Raw genomic sequence first — 26,229 nt, forward strand, 5'->3', positions numbered from 1 at the left:
TGCATATTGGCTACTGCACAGCTTTATGTAGTAGGCTATCTCTACTGAACAAAAATATAAATGCAACAATTAAACAATGAGTTAAAGTTCATATTAGGAAATAATTCCATTTAAATTCAGCTGTCCAGGGGGCTGGTCTCAGACTCCCGCAGGTGAAGAAGCTGGATGTGGAGGTCCTGGACTGGCAATGGTTACACGTGGTCTGCGGTTGTGAGACCAGTTGGACGTACTGCCAAACATTCAATTCTCTGGCAACAGCTCTGGTGGACATTCTTGCAGTCAGCATGCCAATTGTACACTCCCTCAAAACATAAGACATCTGTGGCATTGTGTTGTGGGACAAAACTGCACTTTTTTATTGTCCTGGGCACAAGGTGCACCTGTGTAATGATTATGCTGTTTAATCAGCTTCTTGATATGCCACACCTGTCAATTGGATGGATTATCTCGGCAAATGAGAAATACTAACGGATGTAAACAAATGTATGCACAACATTTGAGTGAAATAAGCTTTTTGTGTGTATGGAACATTTCTGGGCTCTTTCATTTCAGCTCATGGCCCATGGGACCAACACTTTACATGTTGCGTTTATATTTTTTTCCCGTATAAAACACAAGATAATATAATCTAACAGGCAATGTTTATCAGAAGCCAGATTAATATAATTTAGGGATTAGTAGCCTATATAATTGAAATGGCATATACAGTATATTTCAATCTGGACAACTATCTCGCATCAGTTCGATAAAAATAAATTGCATTTTGGAAATATTCAATGTGGAGAAAAAAATCGCACAATACTTTAGTTGTTTCTGAACCTGTCCGTACTCATTTTTTGAGCGCTCTATAAGCTTTTCAAATAATTTCCCCTTAAATGCACATCCGTTTACAGTAAACCCACTATGTCGGAAAAGTTGGGGCTGGTCGATCTATGGTCAGTACACGCTGCTTCCTACAGGGGGGCGGGTGTGACTCGACTCAACCCGGAACTTTAAATAATCAATTACTTTTTGAAATTTGTTAAGACATTTCTCCGCCTAGGGGAGCCTTCTCCAAGATTGCGCAAATTCAAAATATAAATCTCACGGATTATTGTCGTCCTTTCTAGGGAGGGATTGCAAATGCTTTCATTCTCGAACTCTGGACTTTCTCGAGGACACTAACTTCTATTTTCAAAAAGGTAAGAACTAAATAAATGTTCAACTCAAATATAGATTAATTGTTCTCTAAACTTTGCGAACGAGAAGGAACAAATATGTTTAGTATTCCTGGTACGAATAGCTCCGGGGGCCCAGTACAGCATTATCCGTGTCTACAGCGAGCTAGAATAAACGGATTGACATTATCAATATAACGTTAATCAGTCACCCTAATTTTTATGGGTGATCCTAGGAAATCGAATCAATCTACATAATGAGTAGTTTAATTCATGGTGGGTATTTTGGAAGTAGTTTTCATTGTATGCCAGCATCTGCTGTGAAATGGCTAATGCAGAGAAATTAGTATATTATCTTACCAAACATTTCACAAAGATGGAATGTTAAATCATTTCTCTGCATTAGCCATTTCACAGCAGATGCTGTGAAAACTACTTCCAAAATACCCACCATGAATTAAACTATTCATTATGTAGATAGATTTGATTTCCTAGGATCACTCATAAAACCCTCTGCCTGTCCCATTAGGGTGGGGAGGAGGGGGGGCCTTCTTGGAATTCCAACCCTGACAGACCTCCACCTACAACTGCCACCACACACACACTTTGAAGTCGGTTGTCATCGGCACCGCCAGTTGAATTTTTAAAATTGATTTAACTAGGCAAGTCAATTATGAACAAATTCTTATTTACAACGACGGCCTACCCCGGCCAAACCCTGACGACGCTGGGCCAATTGTGCGCCACCCTATGGGACTCCCAATCACGTCCGGATGTGATACAGCCTGGATTCAAACCAGGGACCTCGGTGACACCTCTAGCACTGAGTTACAGTGCCTTAGACCGCTGCGCCACTCGGGAGCTTGACTCTTTCAATATACATTTTAAATGAGTCACGCCAGGAAATGACTGGCTCTTGATCCATGGATCAATTTTCACTAGTGTGTAGACAACTGCCATTTGCCCAGCACCCAGAATGTAAAGTCTCAGGCAGTAATAGCCCTTCTCAACTGGTGGAGCCGATGTCAACAGACTTCAAAGTGTGTGTGTGTGTGGTGGCAGTTGTAGGTGGAAGTCTGTCAGGGTTGGAATTCCAAGAAGCTAAAGGCCCCCTCCTCCACACCCTAATGGGACCGGCGAAGGGTCAAGGGGCATGACACAGTTAGTTCTGCAGGCTAACCGAAGGGATACACGAAAGTACACATTAATGCATAGCCCTATATGGTCATGGGCGCTATTACGATGTGGTTCACTATAATAATCACTAACACTGTTATAGTGAACAGCAGTAATACACGACATGGCCAAAAGTATGTGGACACCTGCTCATCGGACATCTCATTCCTAAATCATGGGCATTAATACGGAGTTGGTCCCCCCCTTTTCTGCTATAATAGCCTCCATTCTTCTGGGAAGGCTTTCCACTAGATGTTGGGACATTGCTGCGGGGACTTGCTTCCGTTCAGCCACAAGAGCATTAGTGAGGTCGGCACTGATGTTGGGTGATTAGGCCTGGCTCGCAGTCGGTGTTCCAATTTATCCCAAAGGTGTTCGATGTTCTGCCTGCGGCTATGGAATCCTGACCTGTTCACCGGACGTGCTACCTGTCCCAGATCTATTATTTGACCATGCTGGTCATTTATGAACATTTGAACATCTTGGCCATGTTTTGTTATAATCTCCACCTGGCACAGCCAGAAGCGGACTGGCCACCCCTCATAGCCTAGTTTCTCTCTAGGTTTCTTCATAGGTTTTGGCCTTTCTAGGGAGTTTTTCCTAGCCAACGTGCTTCAACACCTGCATTGCTTGCTGTTTGGGGTTTTAGGCTGGGTTTCTGTACAGCACTTTGAGATATCAGCTGATGTACAAAGGGCTATATAAATACATTTGATTCGATGAGGTTGAGGTCACACATTCTCTCTCTCTGTCTGTCTCTCTATCCTCTGTCTCTTGCAGTAGCAGCAGTTTATTGGTCGCGTACACAGTTTAGCAACTTCAGCAGGTGTTATAGCGGGTGTGAATTGTTTGTTACAGCCACTTAGTCTCAAGCCCAATGCATGCTGGGACAGGCAGGGGAGAGAGCCTTGGAAACCCAAACACCTCCTTCCCTGCCAGCCTGTCATGTAGCCTATACCAGGGTTTCCCAAACTCTCATGCCCCCCCCCCCCTCCCCGGTGCACATAGCAGAGTCAAATAACCAACTCATCTTCAAGCTTTGACTATTTGAATCAGCTGTGTAGTGCTAGAGAAAAAAAGCAAATGTGCACCAGGACCAAGTTTGGGAAACACTGGCCTACACTATCAACACCTCACCCTATCCTTGTATGGATAGGCTACTAGACTACTGCATAGGAATGCTATGGGTCAGGAGATCATTGTCTCTCACAAGGCTTCAAGAGTATTAGTATATGAAGTGAGTGAGAAAAGTTTCAGGTTAGTTTCTATCGAAGCCAAAACACTGGTGGTGATCATTGTAAGTAGGTTATTTCCATTTCCAGCGGATGGGAGACACACACACACACACACACACACACATTTTGCTTTTCATCAGGTGAAGCATGTGCAAAATTGTTTAACAAACTTTAGTGTTTCCATATGTGCTGGAGAGAGCATGAAAAGAGTTTGCCTGTCTCCTTTCCTCTGGGATTCCTCTGGATGCATGTCTGTCTGTCTGGCCTTCAATTGTGTGTAGTCCTATACACAGAAAGGGCCATGTTCTCTGTGCACACTGAAGAAAATACAGACATACTACTTGTAAAAGAGGAAGATAAAGTTTCATTTGGAAAATGGAAGCTCTCATGACTCGAGGACCATGCTGATCTGATCTGCTCTGGTCAGAAACCTACAGAAACCCCTATTTTACTGTGTGAATTATTTGATAGTAAAAAGTTATTATGTCTCAGTCTTAGGAGGACACCTATAAACACACTTCAAGATGCCGCAACAGAAGGATATCGTGAAAATTGCCATCCAGATGCCAGGGGCATACCCTCAGCTCATTCAACTGGACCAGGTAAGCATTAGCACACAGGAGAGGAGCCTGAGTCAGAGAGTTGAAGGGGAAAAAAACTACTGAACTATCAAATCCTGAGTGGAAAGTTACTGTAGAAATCAGCACTGCAGCCTGTGGGTTGTATTAGAGCTGTGGTTTATGTAGCAAGACAGAGATGGGCGGGCTAATAATGTGGTTTATGAAGGGGTAGTGCACCTCAGCATGGATGCAGTGTGTTCAGAGTTGTGAAGCAGCTGCTGCCATAGAAACATGCCACCCTATCAATCGAGAAGTTATCATAGTAAAGTAGGGTGCTAATGTAATGGTTGTTTATGATGTCAAACTGTTAATAGACCAGGGCCTTAGCTGAGTAAAAGGTGTTCGCTAGATACGAGTGCCTGTGAAGTTGATGTCATGCAGTATGTTGTCGGAGCTCTGGTAAGATCATTACAGGCTCTGTAAAGAAAACATGGCGGTTTTGGCACAAGGTATTTTCGAATGTAGAATGTTAATTTGAGCCAGTTTGCTACAGCAGGAAAATAATCCTGCAGCAACAGGACATGTTCACTATTATGTGGATAATAATTAATGTCCATTTTTGCAGGGGTTGATATATTTATGTTGGGGTTGATATATTTATGTTGGGGTTGATATATTTATGTTGGGGTTGATATATTTATGTTGGGGTTGATATATTTATGTTGGGGTTGATCCATTTTAGCAGGGGTTGATATATTTATGTTGGGGTTGATATATTTATGTTGGGGTTGATATATTTATGTTGGGGTTGATATATTTATGTTGGGGTTGATATATTTATGTTGGGGTTGATCCATTTTAGCAGGGGTTGATATATTTATGTTGGGGTTTATCCATTTTTGCAGGGGTTGATCCATTTTTGCAGGGGTTGATCCATTTTTGCAGGGGTTGATCCATTTTTGCAGGGGTTGATATATTTTTGCAGGGGTTTATCCATTTTAGCAGGGGTTGATCCATTTTAGTAGGGGTTGATCCATTTTAGCAGGGGTTGATATATTTTGTTTTGATTAAAAAAAAATTGTTAGAGCACATCAAGTCTGAACTTTTAAAGTTACTCAAAATACACTACATGTTTGCAATTTTCAGCAACAAATAATACTGAGCAATTAGTGCTGTTTTCAATTTAGTGTTTTTAAAAACATGCACTATGCATTATTTGTTTTTAAAAAATCAGGATCCCCATTAGCTTTGTGAAAGCAGCAGCTACTCTTCCTGGGGTTCACACAAAACAGGAAACATTACCATAATAAAGAACATTAATAGACAAGAAGAGCTAGAGGACAGAACTACAAGCATTTAAAAACGTCACACACAGCCTACATATCAATACATGCACACAAAATATCTAGGTCGAATAGGGGAGAGATGTGCTGTGAGGTGTTGCTCTGTCTGTTTTTTGAAACCAGCTTTGCTGTTCATTTGAGCAATATGAGATGGAAGGGAGTTCCATAATAATGGCTCTATTTAATACTATATGCTTTCTTGAATTTGTTCTGGATTTGGGGACTGTGAAAAGACCCCTGGTGGCATGTCTGGTGGGCTAAATGTGTGTGTCAGAGCTGTGTGTAAGTTGACTATGCAAACAATTGGGAATTTTCAACACATGAATGTTATACAAAGATGCAGTCAGTCTGTCCTCAACTCTTAGCTAAGAGAGACTGGCATGTATAGTATTTATATTAGCCCTCTGATTTCAATGAAGAGCAAGATGTGCTGCTCTGTTCTGGGCCAGATGCCGGGTCTTTCTTTGAAGCACTTGACCACATGACTGGACAATAATTAAGATAAGAAAACCTACAGGCTGTAGGACTTTTGGAGTGTGGTGTCACACAGCCCTAAAATAGCATTTATTTTAGGGCTGTCCCCGACAGAAAAAAACCTTGGTAAACCGAGAGTCGTCTGTTCTTTCGACCAATCGATTGTTTAAACGTGTATTTTTCCATAGACAGACACATCCTATGTATCCTATGTATGTAAACTTCAGACTACAGTTGAAGTCTGAAGTTTACATACACCTTAACCAAATACATTTAAACTCAGTTTTTCACAATTCCTGACATTTAATCTTAGTAAAAATTCCTTGTCTTAGGTCAGTTAGGATCACCACTTTATTTTAAGAATGTGAAATGTCAGAAAAATAGTAGTGATTTATTTCAGCTTTTATTTCTTTCATCACATTCCCAGCGGGTCAGAAGTTTACATACACTCAATTAGTATTTGGTAGCGTTGCCTTTAAATTCTTTAACTTGGGTCAGATGTTTCTGGTAGCCTTCCACAAGCTTCCCACAATATGTTGGGTGAATTTTGGCCCATTCCTCCTGACAGAAGCTGGTGTAACGGAGTCAGGTTTGTAGGCCTCCTTACTTGCACACGCTTTTTCAGTTCTGCCCACACATTTTCTATGGGATTGAGATCAGGGCTTTGTGATGGCCACTCCAATACCTTGACTTTGTTGTCCTTAAGCCATTTTGCCACAACTTTGGAAGTATGCTTGTGGTCATTGTCCATTTGGAAGACCCATTTGCGACCAAGCTGTAACTTCCTGACTGATGTCTTGATGTTGCTTCAATATATCCATATAATTTTAATTCCTCATGATGCCATCTATTTTGTGAAGTGCACCAGTCGCTCCTGCAGCAAAGCACCCCCATAATATGATGCTGCCACCCCCATGTTTCACGGCTGGTATGGTGTTCTTCGTATTGCAAGTCTCCCCGTTTTTCCTCCAAACATAACAATGGTCATTATGGCCAAAAAGTTACTTATTTGTTTCATCAGACCAGAGGACATTTCTCCAAAAAGTACGATCTTGTGCAGGAAGTTACAGCTTGGTCGCAAATAGGTCTTCCAAATGGACAATGACCGCAAGCATACTTCCAAAGTTGTGGCAAATTGTGCAGTTGCAAACCGTAGTCTGGCTTTTTGATGGCGGTTTTGGAGCAGTGGCTTCTTCCTTGCTGAGCAGCCTTTCAGTTTATGTCAATATAGAACTAGTTTTTCTGTGGATATAGATACTTTTGTACCTGTTTCCTCCAGTATCTTCACAAGGTCCTTTGCTGTTGTTCTGGGACTTTTTCGCACCAAAGTACGCTCATCTCTAGGAGACAGAATGCGTCTTCTTCCTGAGTGGTATGACGGCTGCATGGTCCCATGGCGTTTATACTTGCGTACTATTGTTTGTACAGATGAACGTGGTACCTTCAGGCATTTGGAAATTGCTCCGAAGGATGAACTAGACTTGTGGAGGTCTTCAATTTTGTATCTGAGGTCTTGGCTGATTTTCTTTTGATTTTCTCATGATGTCAAGCAAAGAGGCACTGAGTTTGAAGGTAGGCCTTGAAATACATCCACAGGTACACCGCCAATCGACTCAAATGATGTCAATTAGCCTATCAGAAGCTTCTAAAGCCACATCATTTTCTGGACGTGACAAATAAACTCGAAACGGGGGAATGTTTACTGGTTGCTCAGGAGGTAAAGGGGAAGTCAGGCTTGTGGAATAAATGTGACTAGTTGTGGAAAATACTGGAGATCAAGAAAAAGAAGGTAAGGAGCAAACACGGCATATTATGCCGTTAGATTACAATATAATTTTTCTGACCATTTGAACAATGGAAACAACACTAAAACATTAGAAGCGTACCAGCTAGTCTGTTGTAAACGTGTTTTTTTTTGTAAAGCCTTTTTTACAGCGAACATTAAACAGTCACATTCATTTGTGAACACTTTATTTATTGTTTACACACATTTTCCAAGATTCGCTTTTATTTTATTTTAAAACTAGTATGCTTGATCGCATTTGAGATCATGCATGACCCGTATGCTGTGTAATGGCATGAACAAATGAATGATTGATTGATACAGTTATCATGACACAAGGCGAGACCCAGATGCAGACACAGGAGGCAGATGGTTGGAGTTTAAGATGTTTAATAATCCAAAAAGGAGTAGGCAAGAGAATGCCTGTCCGTGACCAAAAGGTCAAAACCAGTTCCAAGTCCAGGAGGTACAGAGTGGCAGACAGGCTTGAGGTCAAGGCAGGCAGAATGGTCAGGCAGGCGGGTACAGAGTCCAGAAACGTGCAAGGGTCAAAACCCGGGAGGACTAGAAAAAAAACGCTGGTTGATTTGAAACATACAAGACGAACTGGCACAGAGAGACAGGAAACACAGGGATAAATACACTGGGGAAAACAAGTAACACCTGGAGGGGGTGAAGACGATAACAAGGACAGGTGAAACAGATCCGGGTGTGACAACGGTAGCCTATATAAGTATTGAAATATAGGCCTAAGTAAGTTACGGTATTAAAGACTAAACAGGATTCGCTCTTAAGCCTACAGCTCAATGGTGGTTATACAAGGCTGCTATACTCAGCCTACTAATGATGATGATGTTTCTTATTATAATGATGATCATAATAATAGTAATAACAACAATAAGGAGATCCACAAAAAGGAGTTATTATGAATATAATTTTTCTGATAATTTGGAACAATGTTAAACAACACAATCATTGTACGTTGATGATTCGTGTTTTCTTTTAAATCCACAACTTGGATCTCTTCACAGCCTCATAGAGGATCTATATACTTTTCCTACCATCTCTGGATTACAACCACATGATGATAAGTATGATACAGTACGTATTGGATCTGTAAAAAAGACAACTTTTATATTGCCAGGTAGTTAACCAATAAAATGGTCTGGCGGTGATGTGGACATACTCTGTATTCATATCCTGAAATAAATAAATGATCTCACTACAATACATTTTAATAGAAAGTTGACAAAAAATAGGTAATCTTTCTACCATGGAAAGGAAAATACCTGTCTACTTGCGGAAAAATCACCCTAATTAATTATTTACTCATATCCCTATTTGCTTATGGTCTTGCCTACACCTACAGACCTGTTTTAAAAAAAAAGTATTATCGAAGGAATTGTCTGTAGAGCTCCGAGACAGGATTGTGGCAAGGCACAGATCTGGGGAAGGGTATCAAAACATTTCTGCAGCATTGAAGGTCCCCAAGAGCACAGTGGTCTCCATCATTCTTAAATTGAAGAAGTTTGGAACCACCAAGATTCTTCCTAGACCTGGCAGCCTGGCCAAACTAAGCAATCGGTTTGACTGACAGAGCTCCAGAGTTCCTCTGTGGAGATAGTTGTTCTTCTGGAAGGTTCTCCCATCTCTGCAGCATTCCACCAGTCATGCCTTTATGGTAGAGTGGCCAGGCGGAAGCCACTCCTCAGTAAAATGCACATGACAACCCGCTTGGAGTTTGCACAATGGTACCTCAAGAACTCTGACCATAAGAAACAAGATTCTCTGGTCTGATGAAACTAAGATGGCCTGAATGCCTCTTTGACCTGAATGCCAAGCGTCACGTCTGGAGGAAACCTGTCACCATCCCTACGGTGAAGCATGGTGGTGGCAGCAGCATGCTATGGGAATGTTTTTCAGCGACAGGGACTGGGAGTCTAGTCAGGATCGAGGGAAAGATAAACAGATCAAAGTACAGAGAGTGCTCAGGATCTCAGAGGTAGGCGAAGGTTCACTTTCCAACAGGACAACAAACTTAAGCACACAGCCAAATACAAGTGTGGAAAGCTTGTAGCGTTATACCCCAGAAGACTTGAGGCTGTAATCGTTGCCAAAGGTGCTTCAACAAAGTACTTAGTAAAGCGTCTGAATACTGACTTCCCCCATAAGCATTACTGTCTCATCTATAGATGTTATCATTGTATTGCTACTGCAGTATCATCAAAGGAATTTTCTAAGGGAGTCTCAGAAATGGCTAATATAAGAATGTTAGCGAGTTATTGATTTCATGAACCTTATTTCTAAGGCTACATATATTAATATGGGCTGTTTTCAGGCCTTTCCTGGGTACTTCTCAGAGATGGACATTAATATGGAAAAGAAAAAACAAAGCAAGAGAAAAAAAACCATTAAGCAGTCCATAAACTGTTTGTGTGCAAGTGTGTGTGTGTGTTTGCTGTGGGGTTGAAGCTACAAACCCATAGGCTTGTCTCTGTCATCCCTTCCAGGCTGTTGGTAGGGAGGGTGGACAATGTGCCTGTCATAGTGGATAAGTTATTTTCTCTTCTGGCGCACAGCTTCAGGATAGTCCTCGTTGTGGAAGATGTACGTTCCTCTCAAATTCTTGTCTCTTTTCCAGAACAGCTACCTTGTCTTTGAACTTGGCCACTATCGGCCTGGGCCTGTCACCTGGGCCGGCGGAGGGTTTCCCAATCCTGTAGGCGCACAACACCTCAATCTTCCTGTGGTTCGTCTTACATTTCTTAGAGATAATTTCCTTCACTTTATCCTCAGACCCCGTCCAGGTCTCGTGGAGATTTTGCAATTCTGTCCACAATAATGTAGTTCCGCCTTGATCTTCCCTGGAGATAATCTCAGTCATTGTTATCATGGATTGAATGCTGTAACAACACTGAATAAAACAATGAATAAACGTCCCATGATGGTATTGACTGCCCATTACTGCATATCACTTATTAACCATTTATTTACTATTCACATTGCTTTACTTTAATAACACATTTGATGACTTTATTTAATTTCCAGTTACCATCTTCTCTATAGAACTGCTGCCCATGATGTCTATCACTATTTTATTTGTTCTTCAAAGTAGATAATGCATACTTTTATGACTGCTTAGATCACGTCTTTTCAGGCTTGTGAAGCACCTGCTTTTGATCCCTCTCAGTCTCCGCACAGACAGGACAAGTTTTACGTGGGCCCGCAGTGGATTATGGTCATTGTAGTTAATTACCACCTCAGTTTAGCACAGTGTAGAATATTGGCCTGTTGGAAAACTACAACTCCCAACTACATCGCACAGTTCAGCCTTGATCTGATTTATCTCTACAGAAACTGCACATCGAGTTCACAGAAACTAAACCAGAATGAAATAATGTTTGTACCATGTTTTGTGCTGCTGCCATGTTGTGTTGCTACCATGCTCTGTTGTCATTTGTTGGTGTCTTGCGATGTTGTCTTAGGTCTCTTTTTATGTAGTGCTGTCATAATGTGTGTTTTGTCCTATATTTCTTTATATTTTTAATCCCAGCCCCTGTCCCCGCAGGAGGCCATTTGGCTTTTGATAGGCCGTCATTGTAAATAAGAATTTGTTCTTAACTGACATCCCTAGTTAAATAAATACAAATTGAATTCATCTAATTTAACCGAAATGTCGGTTAATCGCTCAGCACTTGCAATAAACGATTGATCAAATTAAGATCGGACTTGAGCTGCACGATAAGCGCCTTGGCGTTGCAGCCCAGGATCATATCCAGGATGCCAACCTTACTCCAGTTACCCTTCTCGGTCGAGTGGATCTGTAAGTGTCCCTCTACTACCCCATTGAAGTTTTTTTTAAATTAAAAGTTTTTAAAAATCATATCCATTCAAAACCTCAATTTAGCGTCCAAACATTGAGTTGTTTATGCAATCACTTACAGTATGTTTAATTCATTCAAATATATACACTACTAGTCAAGTTTGGACACACCTACTCATTCAAGGGTTGTTCTTTATTTATTTTTTACTATTTTCTACATTGTACATTTAATAGTGAAGACATTAAAACTATGCAATAACACATGGAATCATAGTAACCAAAAAAGTGTTAAACAAATCAAAATATAATTTTTATTTTAGATTCTTCAAAGTAGCCACCCTTTGGGCCTCCCGAGTGGTGCAGCAGTCTAAGGCAGTGCTAGCTGCATTACTACAGATCCAGGTTCAATACCGGGGTCTCTACCGGGAGACCCATGAGGTGACGCACAATTGTCCCAGCATCGTCCGGGTTAGGGGAAGGTTTGGCAGGCCGGGATGCCCTTGTCCCATCGCGCTCTAGCGACTCCTGTGGTGGGCCGGGCGCATGCACGCTGACACGGTCGCCAGGTGTACGGTGAGGCTGGGTGATTGTGGAGGCCAGGTCATCTGATGCAGCACTCCATCACTCTCCTTCTTGGTCAAATAGCCCTTACACAGCCTGGAGGTGTGTTTTGGGTCATTGTCCTGTTGGAAAAACAAATGATAGTCCCACTAAGCGCACACCATATGGGATGGCATATCACTGTGGTAGCAATGCTGGTTAAGTGTCATGATTCTTAATAAATCACGACAGTGTCACCAGCAAAGCACCCCCACACCATCACACCTCTTCCTCCAAGCGTCACGGTGGGAACCACACATGCGGAGATCATCCGTTCACTTACGCTGTGTCTCAGAGACAGCGGTTGGAACCAATAAGCTCATATTTGGACTCAGACCAAAGTACAGATTTCCACCAGTCTTATGTCCATTGCTCGTGTTTCTTGGCCCAAGCAAGTCTCTTCTTATTATTGGTGTCCTTTTAGTAGTGGTTTCTTTGTAGCAATTCAACCATGAAGGCCAGATTCACGCAGTCTCTGGACAGTTGATGCTGAGATGTGTCTGTTACTTGAACTCGCATTTATTTGGGCTTCAATTTCTGAGGCTGGTAACTCTTAATGAACTTATCCTCTGTTAACCTCTGCAGCAGAGGTAACTTTGGGTCTTCCTTTACTGTGACGGTCGTTTTGTGAGCCGGTTTCATTATAGCGCTTGGTTTTTGGGACTGCACTTGAAGAAATATTCAAAGTTCTTATAATTTTCCAGATTGACTGACCATCATGCCTTAAAGTAATGATGGACTGCCATTTCTCTTTGCTTATTTGAGCTGTTCTTGCCATAATATGGACTTGTCTGTATCCCACCCCCACCTTGTCACCAGACAACTGATTGGTACAAAGGCATTAAGAAAGAAATTCCACAAATTAACCTTTAACAATGCACACCTGTTAATTGAAATGCAGGGTCGGCAGGGTGGCCTAGTGGTTAGAGCGTTGGACTAGTAACCGGAAGGCCGTCATTGAAAATAAGAATTTGTTCTTAACTGACTTGCCTAGTTAAATAAAGGTAAACATTTTAAAAATCCAGGTGACTAGCTCATGAAGCTGGTTGAGAGAATGCCAAGTGTGCAAAGCCGTCATCAAGGCAACTGAAGAATCTCAAATATTTAAGTAGTTGGATTTGTTTAACCGTTTTTTAAAATTACTAAATGATTCCATATGTGCTATTTCATAGTTTTGATGTCTTCACTATTATTCTACAATGTAGAAAATAGTACAAATAAAGGAAAACCCTTGAATGAGTAGGTGTCCAAACTTTTGACTGCTAGTGTACTTAACACTTGATATTAAGATGTTTAGTACTTCAACAGTACCACAGAATGTTCTTGGAGTTAGAGAGTGACCCTTAACTTTAATGTAATGTCCAAGATTTGTGAACAGGTTGGTTCTGTAGACATTTCATGGGAGAAAATAACTAACCGCAAGCCCCTCAAAATCACTCCTATTGGACTACCAGACCTCACCAAAAACCTCTGATTGGTTGACCCCCTACAGATCACTAATTACAGAGCAGCGATAGGTCTACCACAGTACACCAAAACATTTGATTCGTTGACCACCATGTATACCACAAATTACAGGGCAATTGATGTGTAGACTTTGGAGTAGTTTGCCTCTTATTTATTCAATGCACTGAATTTCCATGCTGCCTCAAATACATTAGTCAGCAGCATAGAGGAAGTAAAAGCTTTGAGTTTATCTAGGATCAGCAGGCTTGGGTCATGGGACTGGTGTACTATAGTTCCACCGTGGTTTACAAAATGAAGGCATGATATCTAAATCACTTCCTACTTCCTGCTGCTCATTGATCACACCTGTGCTTGTCTTCTGACAGAAAAAGCCCCTTTCTGCCGTAATTAAGGAGGTTTGTGACGGGTAAGTGTGTTCATGTTTAAAAAGCGCTTTCTATTTGGTCTAATGCTGTTCTTGTGGAGTTCAAGCAACTACTTTGTCCTATTGCAGTAGTTACAGTGGCTATGATGACTGTGTTTTAAGGTGGAATCTTCCGGGCCCTGATAACTACGCCCTCCAGTATGCCGACGGTGTTCAGACCTACATCACTGAATCTGTGAGTTGATTGATCTTTCTTTTCTGTGATCACGGAGGCTGTCTGTGAACAAACCGGTCTCTTTGGCTGTTCAGTGTGTAGCTTCTGTACTATAACGTCATAGTAGAGGATGTCACTGTCATGCCAATGATGTCTGAAATGTCATCAACGCCAGTGACCTGGGTGTGGGTAGCTGTTGGAGCTAAACTATGCTGGTGACCTTTGGAGAGGTCAAACACACCCCTCGACCAGGGGCAATGCAGGTAATTTCCAAGGGCCTAAAGTAAAATGCCTGCCATAAAAATGTGCACATAGGCGAGATATGCGCAAACATGACAGATATGGCAAACCTGCAACTCCATATTTGGAAGTGCTTAGGTCACCTGACTTTTGGCAGGGATTTGATGACAAGAAAAATACAGAAAGTTATCACGCGTAGAAAGTGATTTATATTTGTATAAAACAGTTTTGTACCCATAGAAAGCAGTTTCTATAAATCGCTGGCAGCCTCTAGTTCGGCCATGTTGATGCCTGCCTTTTCAAGGCTGCAGAAATTATAGTATGGTAACCAAATGTGTATCCATAGTACGTCCAACGTAAATAATCGAAGCCCTAGAGGACTCTATATTTGCAACACTATTGCGGTGTACACCCGTTAATCACCCAACTAGTTGAATTAGCTGGCCAGTATGATGGCACCACTAAATGTGAAGGATATGTCATACATTGTAAGGGATTATAATCCATCCGCTGTCTCATGTTGCACAGACGATGAGCATTACGGAGACATAAGTATTCCTGAGGCCTCTATCCGTTTCCCCAGGAGAGGCATGCAAAGGGTAGAGGTGAGGTGTAGGATATGGGCTCAGACTTTGTAACGGTATTGCTTCTGTCTCTCTCCTCGCCTCAGTCTGGGCTTGATCCAGGGACCCTCTGCACACATCGACAACAGTCACCCTCAAAGCATCGTTACCCATCGCTCCACAAAAGCCACGGCCCTTGCAGAGCAAGGGAAACGACGACTACAACTCGCTTTCTACGCGTGATAACTTTTTGTCTTTATGGCAGTCATTTAACTTGAGGCCCTTGGAAATGACCTGCGTATTTTCAGTTATAAAAATATCCGAATGCAATTTATCGATTTACAAATACTAATCAAAAGGTGTTTATTTGTGGATTAGTGATTTACATTTGTGGATTGGTACTTATTTGTACAGATCATGATACACAAATACAAAATGCACGCTGTGAGTTCACAATACACTTGGCATGATATTGTTCCCAAAGCTCAATTCAAACAAAAGGTGTTTTTTACGCACGGGAAACCAGTGTACACACACTGGAATTAGAACACACAGGAGTTAATGAGAGAACAGATGGGCTGCAAGCGTCAACGGCGTCATAGCGTGTCAAATTATAAAGCAAGTCTATTTTTGCGTTTGTGGGTGTCTGTGTCTGTGGAGAGATGTTGAGCTATTTCCTGGGCTATTCATCTGAAACTAAATCAACTCCTCTCTCTCTCGCTCTTTTTTTTCTCTTTTTCTCCTCTCTCTCTCCTATCTCTTACTCGCCCTCTCTCATTTTATAATTATGTCCCTTAGTACAGTTTGAAAACAGTAATCAGTCTAAGCCATTTCTAAGTCGGTCTTTATTGCCTGTATGACTGTGTGTCATTGTCTTCTAGAACCGTCTGGACATAAAGAATGGCTGCATTCTCCGTCTGACCAAGGCACCGGTGAGTCTGCAAACAAGAGCCTGACAGAGATAATCCCCTCATGGCTGTGTGTGTCTGCACGCTATGTAGGCCTATTACAATTGCATTATCAGTGTAACTACTTCGTCCATCCTTTTGTCTGGGGTTTTATGGTGTGCGTGTTGTAGGGCCGTTGTGCCGAGGACCTCTACAAGGGCATCCAGAGCTCCGACTCAGACGTGCGCTGTGATTCGCTGAAGCAGCTGGCCTGCGTGTCTACTGATGTCACGTTTGCTCAGGAGTTTATCAGCCGTAATGGCCACTCTCTGCTGGTGAAGATCGTAGAGGACGCTCACGAGTCAGTTCCCTTCTCGATGTCTCTCTATATATGTCAATGCGTCTCAATGTGTCTCTGAGTCTTTGTCTCAGTTTGTCTTATTTTCCCCAATAACATATATCACTACAATCCTTCACTCTCTCTCCACTCTCTCGCCAACTAACCTTCTATAGTGGATGGGGGGGAAGTGCACATATTTGTTGTGCTTTGATAGTTCCTGGTGAAGAGATATGAGGTGATTTCCTCACATGTGGGAACACATTCCTGGGTGAAGTATGGGCTGAGTCTGGCCTTTTCCTCACACTGTTAGCATAGTTACTATGGAGGAATTCAAGGAAGCTGTAATTGGTTTCTTTAGTTGCATTATGTGAGTCAAAAAAGGACATCAAGTTGGTATGGAGAATTGGCTCTGAAGAATTTTCAGCTTTGTGTTGCATAGCTAGTGATGGGGTTAAGATGTTTATCAGAGACCCAATGGGATGCCATGGATATGAGCCTGATGTCATGCTTTTGACGATGTACCATCATGCCTTGTTTAGAAAACACACTTTCCCACGAATCAATTGTACCACTTGAATCCCAGTGAAGGCATGAAACGCATTCTGTTAATCTTTTTATTTAACTAGGGAAGTCGGTTAAGAACAAATTCTTATTTACAATGACGGCCTACCTTCGTACCAAACATGGGGGAAAGGTATCAGCCTGGGACTTTTTAGTCTGGTTTAGTCTTCTTATCTGTACCTGGAACCCAATCAGTGTAAATGCTCAGTGTTGTCTATGGTTTTCTATGTCAAGGTTGTATTCAATGATGTTCTAATGTTCTGGTCTAAGAGTTTGTGTGTGTGTGTGTGTGTGTGTGTTCTGTTTGTAAGGGCCCCTCTGATCATGGCCCACACACTGACAGGCTTCATGGAGCTGATGGATCATGGGATTGTATCATGGGAGAACGTCTCTGCTGTCTTCATCAAGAAGGTAGGTTCCTCAACTATTGGCTCCTATAGACGAAGTGGAGGATATATACATACATACATACATACATACACACATACAGTGGGGCAAAAAAGTATTTAGTCAGCCACCAATTGTGCAAGTTCTCCCACTTAAAAAGATGAGAGGCCTGTAATTTTAATCATAGGTACACTTCAACTATGACAGACAAAATGAGGATTAAAAAAATCCAGAAAATCACATTGTAGGATTTTTTATGAATTTATTAGCAAATTATGGTGGAAAATAAGTATTTGGTCACCTACAAACAAGCAAGATTTCTGGCTCTCAAAGACCTGTAACTTCTTCTTTAAGAGGCTCCTCTGTCCTCCACTCGTTACCTGTATTAATGGCACCTGTTTGAACTTGTTATCAGTATAAAAGACACCTGTCCACAACATCAAACAGTCACACTCCAAACTCCACTATGACCAAGACCAAAGAGCTGTCAAAGGACACCAGAAACAAAATTGTAGACCTGCACCAGACTGGGAAGACTGAATCTGCAATAGGTAAGCAGCTTGGTTTGAAGAAATCAACTATGGGAGCAATTATTTGAAAATGGAAGACATACAAGACCACTGATAATCTCCCTCGATCTGGGGCTCCACGCACGATCTCACCTCGTGGGGTCAAAATGACCACCAGAACCACACGGGGGGGACATAGTGAATGACCTGCAGAGAGCTGGGACCAAAGTAACAAAGCCTACCATCAGTAACACACTACGCCGCCAGGGACTCAAATCCTGCAGTGCCAGACGTGTCACCCTGCTTAAGCCAGTACATGTCCAGGCCCGTCTGAAGTTTGCTAGAGAGCATTTGGATGATCCAGAAGAAGATTGGGAGAATGTCATATGGTCAGATGAAACCAAAATATAACTTTTTGGTAAAAACTCAACTCGTCGTGTTTGGAGGACAAAGAATGCTGAGTTGCATCCAAAGAACACCATACCTACTGTGAAGCATGGGGGTGGAAACATCATGCTTTGGGGCTGTTTTTCTGCAAAGGGACCAGGACGACTGATCCGTGTAAAGGAAAGAATGAATGGGGCCATGTATCGTGAGATTTTGAGTGAAAGCCTCCTTCCATCAGCAAGGGCATTGAAGATGAAACGTGGCTGGTCTTTCAGCATGACAATGATCCCAAACACACTGCCCGGGCAACGTATGAGTGGCTTCGTAAGAAGCATTTCAAGGTCCTGGAGTGGCCTAGCCAGTCTCCAGATCTCAACCCCATAGAAAATCTTTGGAGGGAGTTGAATGTCCGTGTTGCCCAGCAACAGCCCCAAAACATCACTGCTCTAGAGGAGATCTGCATGGAAGAATGGGCCAAAATACCAGCAACAGTGTGTGAAAACCTTGTGAAGACTTACAGAAAACGTTTGACCTCTGTCATTGCAAACAAAGGGTATATAAAAGTATTGAGAAACTTTTGTTATTGACCAAATACTTATTTTCCACCATAATTTGCAAATAAATTCATAAAAAATCCTTCAATGTGATTTTTTTGGATTTTGTTTTCTCATTTTGTCTGTCATAGTTGAAGTGTACCTATGATGAAAATTACAGGCCTCTCTCATCTTTTTAAGTGGGAGAACTTGCACAATTGGTGGCTGACTAAATACTTTTTTGCCCCACTGTATGTGTGTGTATGTGTAAGGAATTAGACAATACATTTAGGTTCGGTTTCCAGTACATAGATTAAGCCCAGTACTGGACTAAAAGGGTCTTTCAGATATAATCATCTGAGAGTGATATTTAAAGCCAGAACTAGACTTAATCTGTGTCTGGAAAACTGGACCCATAATGTTCATGTGCGTAATCTTTGACCATGAAGAAATGTCTGTAGGAGCTCTGGTGACCACTAGTCATCATGCATAGTTTCAACCGATTCCATTCCCATGTTATCCCATTTCTTTCCCACGCTACTCCTCCTGTATCTATCTCACCCGGTGTCTGACTCATCGTACCTTTCAGATTGCCAGCTTCGTCAATGCCACGGTGCTGGATGCGTCCATCCAGCAGGTGTCCCTGGCCATCCTGGAGAGCATGGTGCTGAGCAGCAGCAGCCTCTTCCAGCAGGTCAAGCAGGAAGTCACTCTAGAGAGACTGCTCTCACAACTGCAGGTGTAAGTGTGTGTCGTCCATGGGTAGCATGGTGGGAACGAACGACGCGCAGTTCCTCCAATGAATGAGCGTGCTTATACTGTAAATGCTTACAAACATAGAGACCCCATCTGCAAATCATTTTACAGTTAAATCTAGCTCTGAAAAATGCAATTTTGAGCTTGCCCAGTGTCTGAAGTCTACTCATCGTCGAAACAACACTCATAGGCCCGCCCATACTATCTTTATTCCAGGACAAACCATCAGATTCAAACCAAAGCCATGGCCCTCCTCATGGCTCTGCTACAGACAGCTGGACATGCAGACAGACAGGTACAACATGGTATCTCTCTCTCTTTTCTTTCCCCATTGCCTGCCCTGGTTTCCAGAATGAGGTGCAAGTCACTTTAATCAGTTTAACCAGGCTGAGTGAGTCTGTTCAAAACAAAGGGTTTAGACTCATTTATGTGACCATTATGTCACTGCAGCTGGGGGCAAAGACCTGCTGTGTCCCTCCCCCTGACCTGATTTGTGACCGAGTAGCTTTTACTGCCTCCTTGTGGGGAAAGTAGTGTCACTGCATTTCATTATTAATAACTGACGGTACTAGTGGTAATTATCAGGTAATAACATACACTATTGCTTTTCAGGAGCTGTTTGTCTTCCTAGGGAAGAAAAATCTTCGACAGTATATCTATAAGGTAAAGCCATTTTGAATGTTCCTAGATTGAGGTGCAATGATACCTGACTGTCATTGCTCCCTTTCGAATATCAAATTGGAGGAAATACAATTGTCGTTATAGCAGAATTATTATTATTTTTTTGCCTCCTTTCAGTCATTTTATCCATAGTAAATACTGCTCTGTTTTGAACCTGTTCCTCGTGGTTTGTTGTGACCCACAGAACATCATCCATAGTTCTGCCTCCGTGGGGGATGAGATGGCCCATTACCTGTACGTCCTCCAGTCTGTCACTTTGAACCACCTGGAGTCTCGCATGAGGATGCCCCTGGACTCCTACAACCAGGTGAGTTAGATGACCCCCCCCCCCCCCCCCCACAAACCACAGCAAACCACTGTCTCTAACCCACTCCATGAGAGAGGAGTTTAATGAGAAGTGCTGAATCAGTATCCTTGAAATCCACTTAGTTATTTTTATATATATATATACATACACACATACTCCTTCTCATTACCTCTTTGTCTCCCTCTACTGTTATCGACCCCATCCTTGTCCTCCCCCTTCCTCCTCCAGGACCAGAGGGAGATTCTACATGGCCTGCGGCAGGCGGCCTTTGAGACGGAGAGTGAGAACAGCTTGAGTCATGAGCGACGACGCTCTCTCTGCGCCAAGGAGTTCAAGAAGCTGGGCTTCTCTGTGAGTCTACTCCATGAGATTCCACTTACCACCACCTCATTCGGTCCCACTCACTGGGCCTCTGTGTCTCTTCACTCACCTCGTCTATCACTTACTGTCAACAATAAGCTGTCGCTTTCAACTGAGTCGTATTCTCATCTATACCAACCGTTGCTGGTTGATATAATTGCCCCGCTATCAGACGTTGGGATTCCACTCTTATCACTTACTATTAATCATTCACAGTTGCTAAACTTGTCCGAGTCTTATTCTTATCTATACCGTTCTTTTGTCTCCCACCATACACCGTGTGTGTTCTTATCCCTGTTCTGTCCTCTCTCTCTCCAGAACAACAGTAACCCAGGTCAGGACTTGCTCCGGGCCCCTCCAGGCCTGCTGGCCCTAGACACCATGGCCCACTTTGCCTCCCGCTACCCCGATGCCTACAGCAGGGTGAAAATAGGGAGGGGAAAAGAAATCAAGGGAACGGAGGGTGTGGGAGGGAGTTAAAGGGACTAACATGGGTCTTTTGTTAGGGTGCAGGTTAGGTAGGTATGTCATCTTCATGACACTTTCTCTCCCTTCTCTGTTTCTGTCTCTTAGTTTGTTCTGGAGAACAGCAGTAGGGAGGATAAGCACGAGTGTCCATTCGCCCGCAGCAGCATCCAGCTGACTCTCATCCTGTGTGAGATCCTAAGCATCGGAGAGCCCCGTAAGTCAACCTGAGCTAGTACATGTGGTGTTGACGCATATCCCACTGTAGTTATTGGGGTCAAATTTGTCTCCACTTTTGTGGATTGGGGCGATCAGTCCTTGGTTCTAAATATTGGGGAAGATGCCAGAGCTAAGGATGACGTTAAGGAGTTTAAGTATAGCCAATTGGAAGTTGTGGTCTGTATATTTTGTTATTTCATTGAGGATACCATCTACACCACAGGCCTTTTTGGGTTGAAGGGTTTGTATTTTATCCTGTAGTTCATTCAATGTAATTGGAGAATCCAGTGGGTTCTGGTAGTCTTTAATAGTTTTTGCTGTTTGTTCTCTGTTATAGGGCTAAAAAGATTGGAGAAGTGGTTTACCCATACGTCTCCGTTTTGGATAGATAACTATTCGTGTTGTCTGTTTCGTGTCTTCCAATTTTCCCAGAAGTGGTTAGTCTATCGATTCTTCAATTACATTGAGCTGATTTCTGACGTGCTGTTCCATCTTTTTACGTAGTGTATATCTGTATTGTTTTAGTGATTCACCATAGTGAAGGCGTAGACTCAGGTTTTCTGGGTCTCTATGTTTTGGGTTGGATAGGTTTCTCAATTTCTTTCTTAGGTTTTTGCATTCTTCATCAAACCATTTGTCATTGTTGTTCATTCTCTTCAGTTTTCTGTTTGAAATGTTTAGATTTGATAGGGAAGCTGAGAGGTCAAATGTTGTTTAGGTGTTTAGGTTTTCTACTGCCAAGTTTTCACCTTCACTATTATAGTGAAATGTTTTGTCCAGGAAGTTGTCTAAAAGGGATTGAATTTGTTGATGCCTAATTGTTTTTGGTAGGTTCCCACACTACTTTCATTCCATTTATAGCATTTCTTTATATTATTCAGTTCCTTTAGCTTTGATGCCTCATGATTGAGTATTGCTCTGTTCTGTGGTCTGGATGTAGGTCAGGGAGGAGGTGTCTCGCTGTCGCTGGTCTGGATGTAGGTCAGGGGGGAGGTGTTTCGCTGGTCTGGATGTAGGTCAGGGAGGAGGTGTCTCGCTGTCGCTGGTCTGGATGTAGGTCAGGGGGGAAGTGTCTCACTGGTCTGGATGTAGGTCAGGGGGGAGGTGTTTCGCTGGTCTGGATGTAGGTCAGGGGGGAGGTGTCTCGCTGGTCTGGATGTAGGTCAGGGGGGAGGTGTCTCACTGGTCTGGATGTAGGTCAGGGGGGAGGTGTCTCGCTGGTCTGGATGTAGGTCAGGGGGGAAGTGTCTCACTGGTCTGGATGTAGGTCAGGAGGGAGGTGTCTCGCTGGTCTGGATGTAGGTCAGGGGGGAGGTGTCTCGCTGGTCTGGATGTAGGTCAGGGGGGAGGTGTTTCGCTGGTCTGGATGTAGGTCAGGGGGGAGGTGTTTCGCTGGTCTGGATGTAGGTCAGGGAGGAGGTGTCTCGCTGGTCTGGATGTAGGTCAGGGGGAGGTGTTTCACTGGTCTGGATGTAGGTCAGGGGGGAGGTGTCTCGCTGGTCTGGATGTAGGTCAGGGGGGAGGTGTCTCGCTGGTCTGGATGTAGGTCAGGGGGGAGGTGTCTCGCTGGTCTGGATGTAGGTCAGGGGGGAGGTGTTTCGCTGGTCTGGATGTAGGTCAGGGGGGAGGTGTCTCGCTGGTCTGGATGTAGGTCAGGGGGGAGGTGTCTCGCTGGTCTGGATGTAGGTCAGGGGGGAGGTGTCTCGCTGGTCTGGATGTAGGTCAGGGGGGAAGTGTCTCGCTGGTCTGGATGTAGGTCAGGGGGGAGGTGTTTCGCTGGTCTGGATGTAGGTCAGGGGGGAAGTGTCTCACTGGTCTGGATGTAGGTCAGGAGGGAGGTGTCTCGCTGGTCTGGATGTAGGTCAGGGGGGAGGTGTCTCGCTGGTCTGGATGTAGGTCAGGGGGGAGGTGTTTCGCTGGTCTGGATGTAGGTCAGGGAGGAGGTGTCTCGCTGGTCTGGATGTAGGTCAGGGGGGAGGTGTTTCACTGGTCTGGATGTAGGTCAGGGGGGAGGTGTCTCGCTGGTCTGGATGTAGGTCAGGGGGGAGGTGTCTCGCTGGTCTGGATGTAGGTCAGGGGGGAAGTGTCTCGCTGGTCTGGATGTAGGTCAGGGGGGAGGTGTCTCGCTGGTCTGGATGTAGGTCAGGGGGGAGGTGTTTCGCTGGTCTGGATGTAGGTCAGGGGGGAGGTGTCTCGCTGGTCTGGATGTAGGTCAGGGGGGAGGTGTCTCGCTGGTCTGGATGTAGGTCAGGGGGGAGGTGTCTCGCTGGTCTGGATGTAGGTCGGGGGGAGGGGTGTCTCGCTGGTCTGGATGTAGGTCGGGGGGAGGGGTGTCTCGCTGGTCTGGATGTAGGTCGGGGGGAGGGGTGTCTCGCTGGTCTGGATGTAGGTCGGGGGGGAGGGGTGTCTCGCTGGTCTGGATGTAGGTCGGGGGGGGGTATCTCTCTGGTCTGGGCGGGGTGTCTGTTGCTCCTGTGTGAGATGTTGGGGCTGTAGTTGAGGGCAATGTCCTTTAGGGTATGGACAAAGGTTTGCACTGCTGCCTTGTATAGGTGGACCTGGTCGTAAAGGCTGGGCCAGGTGTACATTTGCTTTTGAGGCACAGTCAACAGGAAATACTTGCGTTTACCCGCTGTATGGTAACAAGGTGGAAGTATTTTCGTGGTAGCAGGGTGGAGTTAACCACTTGTGCTTTGGGGAAGGTAGAAGAAGCTTTTTAAATTACTGCCTTTAGTGCTGTGGCCACCCAGGGGATGGTCTGGTTAATATAGCTCTGCACCATGCTAGGGGATGGTCTGGTTAATATAGCTCTGCACCATGCCAGGGGATGGTCTGGTTAATATAGCACTGCACCATGCCAGGGGATGGTCTGGTTAATATAGCACTGCGCCATGCCAGGGGATGGTCTGGTTAATATAGCACTGCGCCATGCCAGGGGATGGTCTGGTTAATATAGCACTGCGCCATGCCAGGGGATGGTCTGGTTAATATAGCACTGCGCCATGCCAGGGGATGGTCTGGTTAATATAGCTCCATGCCAGGGGATGGTCTGGTTAATATAGCTCTGCACCATGCTAGGGGATGTTCTGGTTAATATAGCACTGCACCATGCCAGGGGATGGTCTGGTTAATATAGCACTGCGCCATGCCAGGGGATGGTCTGGTTAATATAGCACTGCGCCATGCCAGGGGATGGTCTGGTTAATATAGCTCCATGCCAGGGGATGGTCTGGTTAATATAGCTCCATGCCAGGGGATGGTCTGGTTAATATAGCTCCATGCCAGGGGATGGTCTGGTTAATATAGCACTGCGCCATGCCAGAGGATGGTCTGGTTAATATAGCACTGCGCCATGCCAGGGGATGGTCTGGTTAATATAGCACTGCACCATGCCAGGGGATGGTCTGGTTAATATAGCTCTGCACCATGCTAGGGGATGGTCTGGTTAATATAGCTCTGCACCATGCCAGGGGATGGTCTGGTTAATATAGCACTGCACCATGCCAGGGGATGGTCTGGTTAATATAGCACTGCACCATGCCAGGGGATGGTCTGGTTAATATAGCACTGCGCCATGCCAGGGGATGGTCTGGTTAATATAGCACTGCGCCATGCTAGGGGATGGTCTGGTTAATATAGCACTGCGCCATGCCAGGGGATGGTCTGGTTAATATAGCTCTATGCCAGGGGATGGTCTGGTTAATATAGCTCCATGCCAGGGGATGGTCTGGTTAATATAGCTCCATGCCAGGGGATGGTCTGGTTAATATAGCTCCATGCCAGGGGATGGTCTGGTTAATATAGCTCCATGCCAGGGGATGGTCTGGTTAATATAGCACTGTGCCATGCCAGGGGATGGTCTGGTTAATATAGCACTGCGCCATGCCAGGGGATGGTCTGGTTAATATAGCACTGCGCCATGCCAGGGGATGGTCTGGTTAATATAGCACTGCGCCATGCCAGGGGATGGTCTGTGTGGAAGATTAAGTTGCTTATGTTCCCATTTTTATAATAGTCAGCAAAGGGTGTCTCTTGATTTTCCATAAGGAGCTTATTATTTTTTCATGCTTTGTCATTTTTTTAACATCCAGAGTGTACTGCATTGTAATGAACTCTGAACAGTGGGAGGGGGCTTCAGATGCCTCTGCATTTGGGTGGGGTAGGCTGTGATACTCTCCTGCCATTGTTGAGCTCACTTCTCACTTCACACCTCAGTGCAAATTGAATTTGCATTCAGATATGTTCTGTCCTAGCTAAGGCTTTATCTTAGCATTCAGTCCTTATAAAGTAAAATATATCATTCTAATGTATTTTTCTTCTTTGCTTTAAATGTAGCTTCACTAAACATTACTCCGTTCCAAGTTGGATGGTGTTTTCAGGTTTCTGTTTGTTTGCCAGAGCATTTGCTGTATAGCTTGGAAATAAGAATCTTTGGTAGTATGAATCCAAAATTAGGTTGTTGGTTTAGAGTTCTGATTTGCAGTGGAGGGTAGTATCCTGTATATGTCCTTGCTGAAAAATCCAAGTTTATATAAATCTATATTTTTGTAAAAACATGCTGAAAAATGTGAGAGCTCATCTGCTCATCTCACTCACTCACTCACTCACTCACTCACTCACTCACTCACTCACTCACTCACTCACTCACTCACTCACCACTAGCCTCAGAAACAGGTTCAGACTACCACCCCATCTTCTTCGCTCAGGACCAGCTGCTGGACGAGCTCTTCTGCATCTGCATCCAGCTGCTCAATAAGACCTGGAAGGAGATGAGAGCCACGCAGGAGGACTTTGACAAGGTAACACAACCCACACTGCAATGTCACCATATAGCTCCC

At 43.9% G+C, this 26,229-nt stretch overlaps 1 protein-coding gene across 1 annotated transcript in view; it reads left to right on the plus strand.

Annotated features, from left to right (window-relative positions):
* Positions 1–940: 940 nt before the first annotated feature.
* The window catches only part of LOC139407584 (engulfment and cell motility protein 3-like), a 36,389-nt gene continuing 11,100 nt past the window's right edge, over positions 941–26,229 (plus strand). Inside the window, exons 1-15 of the mRNA XM_071151413.1 lie at positions 941–1,181; positions 4,061–4,170; positions 13,984–14,024; positions 14,145–14,217; positions 15,881–15,931; positions 16,078–16,247; positions 17,099–17,198; positions 19,193–19,344; positions 19,576–19,654; positions 19,972–20,022; positions 20,225–20,347; positions 20,576–20,698; positions 21,026–21,130; positions 21,281–21,389; positions 26,054–26,190. Of these exons, the coding sequence (XP_071007514.1) occupies positions 4,093–4,170; positions 13,984–14,024; positions 14,145–14,217; positions 15,881–15,931; positions 16,078–16,247; positions 17,099–17,198; positions 19,193–19,344; positions 19,576–19,654; positions 19,972–20,022; positions 20,225–20,347; positions 20,576–20,698; positions 21,026–21,130; positions 21,281–21,389; positions 26,054–26,190 (1,392 nt within the window). The 5' untranslated portion in view covers positions 941–1,181; positions 4,061–4,092. The remainder of the gene's footprint in view (positions 1,182–4,060; positions 4,171–13,983; positions 14,025–14,144; positions 14,218–15,880; positions 15,932–16,077; positions 16,248–17,098; positions 17,199–19,192; positions 19,345–19,575; positions 19,655–19,971; positions 20,023–20,224; positions 20,348–20,575; positions 20,699–21,025; positions 21,131–21,280; positions 21,390–26,053; positions 26,191–26,229) is intronic.

The sequence above is a fragment of the Oncorhynchus clarkii genome, chromosome 1 (assembly GCF_045791955.1).
Source record: "Oncorhynchus clarkii lewisi isolate Uvic-CL-2024 chromosome 1, UVic_Ocla_1.0, whole genome shotgun sequence".
NCBI classification, from domain to species: domain Eukaryota; kingdom Metazoa; phylum Chordata; class Actinopteri; order Salmoniformes; family Salmonidae; genus Oncorhynchus; species Oncorhynchus clarkii.